Source organism: Schistocerca americana, chromosome 7 (genome assembly GCF_021461395.2).
Source record: "Schistocerca americana isolate TAMUIC-IGC-003095 chromosome 7, iqSchAmer2.1, whole genome shotgun sequence".
Lineage (NCBI taxonomy): Eukaryota > Metazoa > Arthropoda > Insecta > Orthoptera > Acrididae > Schistocerca > Schistocerca americana.
In genome coordinates, this window is record NC_060125.1 from 215,944,683 (window position 1) to 215,958,328 (window position 13,646).

Sequence of the window (13,646 nt, forward strand, 5' to 3'; positions counted from 1 at the left end):
ACAGGAAAATTAGAGAGACCTTTGGAGATAAGAGAACGACTTGTATGAATATCAAGAGCTCAGATGGAAACCCAGTTCTAAGCAAAGAAGGGAAAGCAGAAAGGTGGAAGGAGTATATAGAGGGTCTATACAAGGGCGATGTACTTGAGGACAATATTATGGAAATGGAAGAGGATGTAGATGAAGATGAAATGGGAGATATGACACTGCGTGAAGAGTTTGACAGAGCACTGAAAGACCTGAGTCGAAACAAGGCCCCCGGAGTAGACAACATTCCACTGGAACTACTGACGGTCTTGGGAGAGCCAGTCCTGACAAAACTCTACCATCTGGTGAGCAAGATGTATGAAACACGTGAAATACCCTCAGACTTCAAGAAGAATATAATAATTCCAATCCCAAAGAAAGCAGGTGTTGACAGATGTGAAAATTACCGAACTATCAGTTTAATAAGTCACAGCTGCAAAATACTAACACGAATTCTTTACAGACGAATGGAAAAACTAGTAGAAGCCGACCTCGGGGAAGATCTGTTTGGATTCCGTAGAAACAGTGGAACACGTGAGGCAATACTCACCTTACGACTAATCTTAGAAGAAAGATTAAGGAAAGGCAAACCTACGTTTCTAGCATTTGTAGACTTAGAGAAAGCTTTTGACAATGTTCACTGGAATACTCTCTTTCAAATTCTAAAGGTGGCAGGGGTAAAATACAGGGAGCGAAAGGATATTTACAATTTGTACAGAAACCAGATGGCAGTTATAAGAGTTGAGGGACATGAAAGGGAAGCAGTGGTTGGGAAGGGAGTAAGACAGGGTTGTAGCCTCTCCCCGATGTTGTTCAATCTGTATATTGAGCAAGCAGTAAAGGAAACAAAAGAAAAATTTGGAGTAGGTATTAAAATTCATGGAGAAGAAATAAAAACTTTGAGGTTCGCTGATGACATTGTAATTCTGTCAGAGACAGCAAAGGACTTGGAAGAGCAGTTGAATGGAGTGGAAAGTGTCTTGAAAGGAGGATATAAGATGAACATCAACAAAAGCAAAACAAGGATAATGGAATGTAGTCAAATTAAATCGGGTGATGCCGAGGGAATTAGATTAGGAAATGAGACACTTAAAGTAGTAAAGGAGTTTTGCTATTTGGGGAGCAAAATAACTGATGATGGTCGAAGTAGAGAGGATATAAAATGTAGACTGGCAATGGCAAGGAAAGCGTTTCTGAAGAAGAGAAATTTGTTAACATCGAGTATAGATTTAAGTGTCAGGAAGTCATTTCTGAAAGTATTTGTATGGAGTGTAGCCGTGTATGGAAGTGAAACATGGACGATAAATAGTTTGGACAAGAAGAGAATAGAAGCTTTCGAAATGTGGTGCTACAGAAGAATGCTGAAGATTAGATGGGTAGATCACATAACTAATGAGGAAGTATTGAATAGGATTGGGGAGAAGAGAAGTTTGTGGCACAACTTGACCAGAAGAAGGGATCGGTTGGTAGGACATGTTCTGAGGCATCAAGGGATCACCAATTTAGTATTGGAGGGCAGCGTGGAGGGTGAAAATCGTAGAGGGAGACCAAGAGATGAATACACTAAGCAGATTCAGAAGGATGAAGGTTGCAGTAGGTACTGGGAGATGAAAAAGCTTGCACAGGATAGAGTAGCATGGAGAGCTGCATCAAACCAGTCTCAGGACTGAAGACCACAACAACAACAACAACAACAACAACATGCACACATGAATCTGATGTTGCATGTAAACTTCTGGTTGTAATAGTCGTGGGCCACCTCTGCTTAGCAAACAGTTAAATTATCTGTAGTTACTTCTTCTCATTCCTGAGTTGTTTTCTAAGCTGCTTTATGTTTCAGAATTAGTCTTTCACTCTGCTGCATAGCATGCACAGTTTTTGAAACTTTCTGGTATATCAGAACAGTATGTCAGACTGGGACTTTGTGGGAAATATCCTTCTTTCCTTTAGTGCTAGCCACATGAGGTATGCAGGAGAACTTCTGTGAAATTATAAGGCAGGACAGAGTTACTAGAGGAAGTGAAGCTGTGAGGATAAGTCCTGAGCCATGCTTGGATAGCTCAATCAGTAAGGGCATAACCAGCGGTGAAAGCCAATGTTGTGGATTCAGGCACTCCTCCGGTGTGTAGTTTTGTCTTACTGGACTGAGAAATATGGTAGCTGACTTACTTCATTACAGAAATGATCTGTTCTCTACAGGCCTTTTTTACATCTATGTTTCCATGTCTCTGGTGACTATTAGTGCAGGGTATGTGATAACATATTTGGAGTAGAAAGATTAAACGATTCAAGTAAGGTGTGTACAAGTCAGATACACTTCTGTTTTGTCACAGCATGTTTAAATGATAACTTCTTGTAATCCCTATCCATAGTCTATAAATTCTTTAAACAATGCCATTTTCTGTTTTGGCTATAATTTTTTTATTGTGCTATTGCAGCTTTGGCCTATGTAAAATTATCAAGCAATTATAAACATATAATGCAAAGAACCATGAGAAAGGAATAGGAGAACAACAGTATGTACAAGAAAATTTGCAGTTCACTAAAATTCACATGCTTACAAAATTTGATGTGATGTTATAGGAAACAAAAAAGGGATTAAAAATAAGAATACTATTGTATAGGTGTCCCTCCTTGACAGTGGGTGAATAAGTTATAGGAACAATATGTCAGATATTGTGCCACAGATATAAACAGCATATGAGCACAGAGTGCCATTGCAGTGAGAATACTTAAAATAGTCAATAGTTGTTATTACTAACAAAGGGGAGGGGGGGGGGGGCAGGAGGGGAATGTATACACATAAAACTAACATTAGTTTATCAATATAAAAAATATGTGGGTAAATTTACATAGCTTAAAACTAAAGACGGACTGCTACTAAACCATTGTAAATTCTACTACTACTACAAATTTATTCAAAGGAAGTTATATTTTACAGTTTATGCTTTATGCATTAGTTAATAGCACTTATTAGATCTCCAATGGTATGTTACATACCAAATCATGTACCAAATATCCTGTTTTATACCCTACTGCAATTGTAAATTTTATGGTGTTTAGTAATCTATGGTTAATTAACTTATGGTCAGCCTTTAGTGCATAATATGAGATTAAAAATGAAGAAATTTCATATAAAATTAGGCTGGCAAGCAGAATGTAGAGAACATATTCATCAAAATACTAAAGAAAACAACTGAAGAAATTATGATGATACAACTTAGTGGAGATTTCAATAAAACTATAACTGTATTGGTCAAGGAGTATAAAACATCGGGCTGAAATAGGTTTGTGTGTGTGTGTGTGTGTGTGTGTGTGTGTGTGTGTGTGTGTGTGTCTATAAAGGGCAGGGGAGGGGGTTGTTGGAACAAAGGTGAGTGGCCTTAAAACAACAAAAGTGCATATTTCAACATTGTGCTTATGTGTCACTACTAACAGAAGTGTTATCATGATTAGGTTATATACAAGTTACACTAGAACAAGGATTTACATTAGTAGACGGTATCCTTTTTTCAAAAGGAAACTTAGAACTGCTTGGAGAGCTATGGAAAGGTCAATGTTAGGTCTCACTAAGAACGATCGACAGAAAAGTGAAGACATTCGAGCAATAACAGGAGTAAAAGATATTATAGAATGGGTTAAGACTCTAAAATGGCAATGGGCAGGACATATTGCACAAACGAAGGATGGAAGATGGACAAAATCAGTTTTAGAGTGGAATCCCAGAGGAAAACGAAGACCAGCAGTGAGACCACCTGATCGCTGGGATAAGGAACTCAGGAAGGTTGTGGGCTTCAACTGGCAGAAGACAGCAGAGGACAGAGATGCATGGAAACATCTCTTAAAAATGTATTTAATAACTTAAAGAGGCTACATCTTGTATAGATTGAATTAGCTGAATAATAAATAAATAAATAAATAAATTCAGTAAAGGCAGTTGTAAGAGTAAGAAACAAATATCAAAAACTTTGTTTAGTGGCCCATCAGGGGCAGTAGCAGGGGGGGGGGGGCTATGGCCCCCCCACCCCCACCCCAATGGAGTATCATATTACACTAGATAAAATGGCTTCAGAAATCAGTGTATACAGCACTTCAACAGATTCAACCTTTTTTTTTATAATTATGTAGCAATATAGGTTGCAACATATTTCAAACATATTTTAACAAAAGAATAAGAGCAGCAAATATCTTACTATTTAAACCAATAAATAACATTAAACTTAAAATGGGCATCTTATTATTTATTAACATACAGTGGATGTATATTAACATACGAGTACCACTTACAATAATCAAGAAAGCTAAATCTGCCAGGTATGCCTACCAACACTTAAATTGCTGACCCCAGACAAAAACTTTGAAATCGCTGGACACCTGGGTCAAATTGTATTATTTTCCCGGGTGCACACATTCTGTAGACATGTTTTTACCCTGAACTCCAAAACAGTTACCAAAAACTACTTTAAGCAACACCAAATTTTACCAGTTTGTCGGTGGAGGACCCCAACTTTCCTTTTGTTAAGTGATATTCCATTCCCCCAACCCCACCATCATTAGCCACCCCCTTGACCAACTTCTAGAATCGGCCCTGTGGCCCATTCTACCTGACAGTGGGACCCCGCTCAATGATCTTTATGTGAAATGTGTTGCAATGGAATGTTTTAATTGCCTCATTTTGCAGGTTCTATTGGTTGTTCGCAGGTTCTATTGGTTGTTGATGACCTACCTTAAACCTAATCAATTTTAGGAACATGCCATCATAGTCAGAGCACAAAGGTTAAACAACATTTAAAAAATCACAATTTCTTTGTAAATACTTGAGGTAACATTATCCAGACACACAATCTGCCTGGTAAGTTTATTGTTAAGGCAAAAGAAAGGTTTGAATTTAGAGGATCCAACAGATGACTAGTTTTTGAAACTTTTTACCATCACATCAGTATTGATACTATCAAAAATTAAAATTTTATGTCTCTTATATCTAAGTAAATATAATTTACAGATTAAGCATATGTTTCGCATACACTGTTACAACAGTTTAGGGGCACAGTACATTGACAATAATGCCTATGGCATTAAACTTATGGTTAATGTCACTTATAGTATGGACACACTACAATTGTGTGTGTTTGATCTAAATAACCCATTAAAAGTTTAAAGCCAACTGAAGTGTGTTCATGTTTCTTAAATCAGAGCTCATTAGGTATATCACACTGTAGCACCTATAAAAGTAGTTCAAGTCCCAGAAGTTTATTTCGCACAGGGAAGATAATAATCAGTAACTAACTCATTGGCTAAATTTCCAATGAAAGTAGACTGCTTAGCCAACATCTTTACAATTTTGCCTAAAAGAGAAGCACAAATTTAAGACTATAGATAGCTTTCTAGGACTTCGACTTATGACATCTCACTTTTGCAATTGAATTAAGTAAGATTACTTTCCTAAAGTAATTAAATGGTGACAATGTCTAGTGTGATGGTCCCTTTAGAAATACTTGCAATTATGAGCAACACAATACTGGAATGGGCACAGAGCACTTTCCATTTAATATCAGTTTTAAATAACATCAAACCATATTGATTTGGCGTACTCACTATTAGCATATTTGAATGTGTAAGGCTTGCTCGTTTCTCCTGAGGCCAGAAGATGCACCAGATACTTAAATTTTGCTCACATCATTTGATTCCACAATTATTACACCAAAATCTTCAGTGACACACACACACACACACACACACACACACACACACACACACACGTTCCAGGCTCCATAAATTCATTTACTTCCAACTTTGTTAAGTCATACAACACTGGATGTAATACACTTGCAAGATCACAACCATACCTGTTTGGGAGCATAACTTATCTTTTAGTACAAACTTTGAAATAGGATTCCTTTCTTCCTTCCTACCCCCCCCCCCCCCCCCCCCTCATCCTCCCCCTCCCTCTAATTCAACCTACTGAATTTTTTTGCATTTTATCTGTTAAGAAGACTTTTCCAATATCAATTAACACTATTGATTCAACATTTTTCAATTTAGTGTTACCATTGTCTTTTAGCTTTAGCTTCTAGGTGCAAATCTTTCTCCTTGGAATAGTGTCCCATCATCTATCAACATTGCAAGTTTGCTTCAGCATTGTTATTACAAATAGTATTGTTATAACAGATCTTGTAATGATACTAAATGCGTTTGGTAGCTTGAGTCAAAGAGACATTGCCATTTCTGCTTTGTCTTTGCTCTGTTGAGATTGCTGTTGGTGGACGGCATACATAGCCACACAGCCACAATGCACAGGGCTGCTTAAGCCATACAAGGAACTGCTGACTGCGTCACTCAGTTTGCTACAGTCAGGGCAACATATTCAAGAACAAATGCCCCATGTACAACTGAAGTTCCCGGAAATCTGGCCCCCGAACATTATGTGAATGAGGAACCAGCAGTAATGAGACCATGACTGACAAACTTAGTGATTTTGGCTAAACTTGTATGGAAGTTGTCACTATGAAATGCCACATATGAAATGGAAAGAAAATTTCAGCCATTCAGAAGCAGTATTGTTAAAAATTGCTAGATATGGTGGACATTCATGAAAAGAAAGGAAACCAGTGATATGGCAGGTGGCCCATGAAAAGAGTGGACATTCAGTTTGGAGTAGCAGAAGAAGAAATTTTTGGTACAAGCTGCAGCAGGCGAGCGAAATGTTCGGATGGGAAGTGGCATGATGCAACTTCTTGACATTCATCAACACTGATTGCAGCTGAAAGAGAGCAAGACGGAATCTTCCATCTGCTCTTATTGCAAATCTACTAATAATTAATTTTTTTTATTTGATTTGTTTTTCAGTTTCCATACACTTTCTAAGTAGTATACTTGTGTAAGGCACTCAAATATTTCAAAATCTTAACTAAACTTTTCCCCACTTAAATTCGTTACTCAAAGCATTATTTTTAACATACTGACTGCTATGACAAATCTAATTTGCAAGAAAATCTATTAATCAAAAGATATGATGAATAAAACCTTTTACCACAGTTCGACTTGGCAATTTCCATGTGAGACAGTACATATTTATGGACAGTAATACAGCTAATTAGAAAAATGGCATTACACTTTTCAGTAACTTATTTCAATTTAACTTTCCAGTGACTTATTTCAATTTCTGTGAAACTAATTAACTTATGAGATAATTAACATTATATTTCCGGTATAGCTATGTTATGTACTGTCGATTTTGCTTCTGTGCTTGTCAGATTCTGACCTTTACCATTATACTTTTGTTGACCTAATTTTTATGCAGAAGATGACATACTTCACTAATTGATTATGTCATAAATTAATTTTGCACAATTTTCTGTAATTTTCAATATGGCACTTGTACTCATAAATACAGTATTCCTAACACAGATGCATAAAATGATTTTGTAAACTTTCCTAATTTCCTACACACCATACATTTCATAAACAAAATTACTGATAACACTCAACAGTCCATTCTGAGTGGTAAAAATCTACCTAGTCATTTTTCAAATGAGTATGTAGTATCCACAATTGCAAATTTTTATACACAAGTCTTTAATATGTCGAACACGACTGAAAATTTTCAGTCTGAGCTCAGATATAGCAATGGTAACACCTGTGTGCAAAAAAGCCCACTGTCAGGAAGTAAACGTGTAACATCTGTGCAAAAATACATTGAGTGAGTCCCAGCCGAGTGAGTCAATGAGCAAAACCTACCTATTTTGAAAGGATCTGGATACCTGCTAATACCCACCCAAAAGCCATGTGAGACCCCAAGAAACCACATTTATGTTCTATCTCTACAATGTGGATGATTTATCATGTTGACATTCGCGAAGTTAAATGTTATCATTTCTATGAAAAGCATAGAACTGTGTATATATGACCAGCAAATGTGTTTGGAATAATGGATGTACTTTCATGAAGCCTTTTTAACAGATGAATGTGTTTTACTTCAGACTGCTAACGTGATTTGCACATCATGTTCAGTCAACTTGGGGACTGAATCAAAACTTGAATGCGTGCGCTGTTTAAATGATTTACAACCACTGTGTTCTGCAAATATTGTGTTCAGACAGCGATTGTATTTGTCACTGGGATACTGAGTCGTAGGAAAGTGCGGGTGTCTTATTGCAAAGAAACATTTGATAAGCAACCAAACTGGCCACTGCAGTGTTTTTGGTTGTAATAAAAGTGAAAAAAGCCATGTTACTTGGAAATCTGGGTAGCGCATCTCACTGGCACCATTTTTAGAAATCAGTTTATAGCTATTCTACAAGACTTTGATCACTAAGACTCCGGGGGCATAATTGAACAAAGCAGCAGGCACTTTCTCGAATGGTGCTGCCATGTGAGGACATCTACCTGCAACTACTTCTCACGTGTAAGGGCAGTGATACATGGAAAAATTTATAAACTTGTGGACAGTGAAGTTAATATCAAAAGTTACATTCGAATGTGTGACCTGGAGGTCACAATAGCAGTAAACATCTTATATGAGACAAATTACAAAAAACTGTGCTGAGGTAGAGAATACAACAGTGCACAAAACATTAATGATAATAGATTAATTGCGATGTTGCAACAACAGATAGTAAATGGATGCTGCCATAATGAATTCACATTTGTCAATCAATGAGAAGCTGAGGGTACCAATGCCGCCTTCAATGATAAAACAGCCAATCAGCAGAGTCCAGCAGTAAACAACATGGTGAGCTGACACAACAATTATGTGGAGGAGCAGTATGCAGACAGCAGTAACAAATGGCAGCAGCAACCAATGCGGGAACAGTTTAAGGTAAAGTGTTATTGTTTACTAAGTATGATCAACTGTTTGCCTATATGAGTGACAACGAAAGAAAACACAGTGTTAAAGTGTTAAACATTAAAAGTGAACCTTTTGAAAACAGTATGTTTGAGAACAGGGATCAAGAACTACATTTTGGAAGGGAACAAAAGTAGTAATTAAAAGTGAACTTGATGATGATAGGGGGTGAAATTACAAGAAATATCTTCTGTAGTGAATGTTCTGACAGTGAGGTGAGTGATGAAAGATCTAGGGCATCATTTCTAAACATTCAAGTGTTAATCATGGTGAATGTGTCAGAGATTCACAAAAATGTTCACTGAAGTGAGTAAAAACATGTGTAGTAAAAGAGCCATCAGTAGTTTTGTGGTAGAAATGAATAAGAATGGTAGTGACATCAAAAGAATTTTAAAAATGATATTCATAGTCTGTGTTTAAAACTAGAGTTTGTGTAATTAATGTTACATTACAAATTTACACAGAAAGAGAGACTCCGTGAAAACCCGTTTTGAAAATAAATTACATGAAGTAACTGAAGAAGTGGATGCATAAATAAAAACTGTCAGCAAAGTATGTAAAGCTAAAAGAGAGACAATTGTACAATGTTGTGAAAAGAGGGTGGGAGCCGTTTTTAATTCCTGTTAGGAAACTCATGAAGGATTAAAGAAATTACATGCTAAAACTAGATGTGGATTCAAAGCTCAAACTAAACAAACTAGAGTTAAACAATAAAATTCAAACTGTGTGAAATGAAGCAGAGCATATATTTTCTTGCTTTGAGTTTTGATTAAATGAAGCACTGATTTTAAAAATTCTAACTTCATTGCTCACTGTTGTGCCCCTTCTGTCTTACTGTGTACATTCTTTGCTTTCTGTGTACATAAGTTTTCATGTTACCTACACCTTATGCATAAAAAAAATGAAAAACATAAGTCTAAAGCAGAGAACACAGGTACATTCAGACATAATTCATCTTGTGCAGAACTGTAACTTACTGGCAGCATAGCATTGAATAAGTGAGTGATAAATGAAGCCCCATGTTTCACAGCAGCTTCTCCTTCACCAAGACTTGCCATAGAATGTCCTGCAGGGAAAAAAAAAAAAAAAACTGTAAGGTAATATCTAAGTTGGCAAACTGAAATGAATGACAAAGACAAATGTGCAGTATACATACCTAAAGAAACCGTAATGCCTCTTTCCACAAATTTCTCGATAACTTCAGGGGCTTTTTCTAGCTCTGGAGCTACAGTAACAATTCTCACATTGTCCAAACATCCATAAGTTTCCAGAACTGAATCAAATCCCTAAAACGTTAAAAGTAGTGTATAACAATAGCCATTTAGAATGCATTTCATAACACTGAATATTATCCACATAATATGTGAATCAGCTACTCAACTTACTAACACTTCACATAGTTGTCCAATCTCTAAATTCCTTCACTATTACATATGTCACACTCAAGCAGCTGCACCTGGAAAAGGCATCCATGGGCACGTCCATAAGTACCACAACAACCTATACAGTGGCTCCCACAAAGGGGGTTTACACTGATTGAACTTTAACTGAGGAGGTATTAATGATAACCTGATCCAACTGTGATTCTATGGTGCTCTCATGGCTAGCGAGTGTAGCCATTCATTTGTTTTTCTTTTGTTTATTTTCAGTTGCCAGTAACTACATTTAAATAACAGTATGGCTAGAAAGTTGCCCTTAGAGCAAAGAAAGTGTATTTTAAAGTATTATTGAAAATATGAACATATGAAAGAAGTTCAGACGCAATGGTGGGCAGGGTTTGATTTACACCACTGTCAGATGAAAGATAATGAAACTATGTGACAGATTTGAGAGGGAAGGAAGTGTGCATGAGTTGAAGAAGTGACAGTATGGCAGGAAGAAATCAGTAGCAGACAAAAGAGGGATAGGCCTAGTAGTACAATCTTTCACGGAATCCCCAAAGAAGTCCACATGACCAGCTACAAATGAATCAGATGTAAGCAAAAAAAGTGTTTACCTCATTTTAAAGCAAGCAAAGTGAAAACCCTACATTCTCAAGGTGCTTCACATGATCAGTGAGGACAATCTGGATAGGTGTCTCAAATTTTGTGAATGGATTCGCAATACTGAACAGTTAACTGATGTCATTGTTTGGTCTGATGAGATGACATTTAAATTGAATGGAACCATCTATTACTATAATCGTGTGTTCCAAGCAAGATACAATCCCCACATTATGGAAGAATGAACTATTAATCTTCCTGTGTTATCAGTGTGGTGTGGTATGTCTGTCAGAGGACTTGTACGGCCATTTGTTTTTGAAGGAGCAGTGACAGGTTCAAGAATCTTACCATGTTGCAGGAATGAAACTGTACCAGCTGTACATCAAACATACTGAGATGAAGATTCCCCCCCCCCCCCCCTCCCCTCCCCCCAACAGTACAATGCACCATCACGTTGCCATTGCAATGTACAGCACTTTTTGGATGAAACATTTGTTGAGGGATTGACAGATCAATGAGGAAGTGTTGAGTTTACAACCAGATCTTCCGATCAAACACCATTAGTCTTCTTTCTCTGGGGAACCCTGAAGGACACCATCTATGCCAGAAAACCCTGTATGCTGGATGACATGGGAGAGAGAATTGCGACTACCTGTGTATCCATTCCAATGGCATCCGTAATGTACGTGTTGAAATGTTCCACAGCTTTGTAGACATTGTATTGCTGTCAACGAAGGACATTTTGAACATCTTCAACATATCATCAGCAATGTCTTGACAGCTATGTGGGTTAAAAACTCATAGTTTTTATTATTTTTGATAGAGTTATTAAAGTTCAAACAGAATAAACCCCTTTGTGGGACAACCTGTGTACTGGCATGTCTTTAAAAATATAACACATTATTTGAATACAATAGTATTTTACTATGCGCAACTGATTCAGCCAGTCCGTTGTGCAAAAACCAACAGTTAATGTGGAATCTGAACCACAGTGTATCTTGGATTTTTTTAAACCAAAAAAGCATTTACAGAGATGCCAATTATTGGAAATAACAAGAAAGCTTATACCAAATAAAGAAAGGGTCTGTATATATACAGTACATGCAATGTCTTTCACCAACATCTTCCAAACCTCGGAAGAGATCCCCATCATGTTGCACAATGTAGCAACAGCTTTAAATCAAGATTGTATTCTCAATAAAGTGCTGCATTACATGCAAAATGAATGGCCAGACATATTATCAGTAGCAGAACATCCCTATCTTTGGCAATGATTTGCATAATATCAATTGGAAGCTTTCAGGGGCTTGCTTCTCTTAACAACTGAAAATTATGTACACAATGTTGTAATATTACCCTACTTACAATACCATATTTTAAATTTCTTCACTGATCACACTGGGTAATAGGGATGAATAATCTAGAAAGGAAGTATGTTTACTGTCCAAAAATGTATGAAGACATTAAACGCCTTGAGCAGAATTGTCAGAAATGCAAAATGCATCAAGCATTGCCTCCCCAAACTTCTTCCCCATGGCCAGAGCTCACACAACCATGGGAATGTCTCCACACTGATCTTGCTGGACCTATTTTTTGGATCCAGAGTGGCTCATTGTAATAGATTCATAGTCCTATTTCCTATATGTGGTCAAGCTACAGCATATCATCATGGAATTCACTACTAGGTTTCCATTGAATAATTTCTCGATTGAGGTACCCCTGTACCCTGGTGACTAATTATGGAGCACAATTTGTGGAAGCCGCTATTAAGTGCTTCTGCACCCACAATGGCATCAGACATCTAACCATGCTACAATTTCACTCCACATCCAAAGGCACTGCAGAGGGATTTGTGTGCTTCTTAAAATTCAAATGGTTGAAGAACTTCGTGGCCACTTCTGAAAGATCTTTAAGCAGTTTCTTAGCAACATACAGAGCAATGCCCATTTATGGCAACACTTTGGTCAAGCTGTTTCACATCTGTCTTCAATGGACACCCCTCAATCTGCCATTCCCACTGACAGAGCAAAAAGGAAGATAATACCACAGTGTTCTAAGACAGGACTGCATTGTGAACATACACGTTTGGGACCACTTCATGATCAATTCACGGATCCATTCTGGCTCATCACAGCCACCACTTGCTTACAGTTGTGGCATCCCAAGTTGTAGGGTTTTTTTTTTGGTGCAAAACTGCTATGGTCATTAGTGCCCGGTCCGTGACTTAGGAAACAGTAAAAAACCGAAAATGGAAACCAGCAGCAACGGGAACGAAAGTTATGAAATTGGAGAAACTAAAAGCAGAAGGAAGGCTTAAAAATCCACTACAGAAAGGGGTTGGTTGTACCCAAAAAAAGCTTCAAATGACTGACGTCATTGCACTGACACTCATAAACTTGAGAACGCTGAGCGCGTGTCATCTGCTAAAATCGACGATATATCAGGCGATAGCTGTAGACGGGAGCGTAACGGATTAAAATAGGGGCACTCAATTAAAAGGTGTCTTACCGTCCACAGCTGAAACCAGTGAGGACAGAGTGGGGGAGGATCGCCGCTTAAAAGATGTCGATGGCTAAAAAGACAGTGCCCTATCCGGAGTCTAGTTAAAATTACCTCCTCCCGACGACGCGTTCAGGACGAAGAGGTCCAAGCACAAGGAAGAGCTTTCACGTCCCGCAATTTATTATGGGGAAGTGTCGACCAATGCGCGTGCCATAAATGAACAACACGACGACATAAAACGCTCCGTAGATCAGCGAAGGGAATCGATTGAATAGCTGGCCGAAGAAGAG

General features: G+C 37.7%; 1 protein-coding gene across 2 annotated transcripts in view; it reads right to left on the bottom strand.

The window, feature by feature from the left end:
• The window catches only part of LOC124621916 (N-acetylglucosamine-6-phosphate deacetylase), a 111,210-nt gene that overhangs the window by 34,906 nt on the left and 62,658 nt on the right, over positions 1–13,646 (bottom strand). For both annotated transcript variants that reach the window (XM_047147421.1, XM_047147420.1), the window contains 2 exons: positions 10,029–10,158; positions 9,850–9,938 (listed from right to left, as the gene is read on the bottom strand). In XM_047147421.1, coding sequence (XP_047003377.1) covers positions 9,850–9,938; positions 10,029–10,158 — 219 coding nt within the window. The remainder of the gene's footprint in view (positions 1–9,849; positions 9,939–10,028; positions 10,159–13,646) is intronic.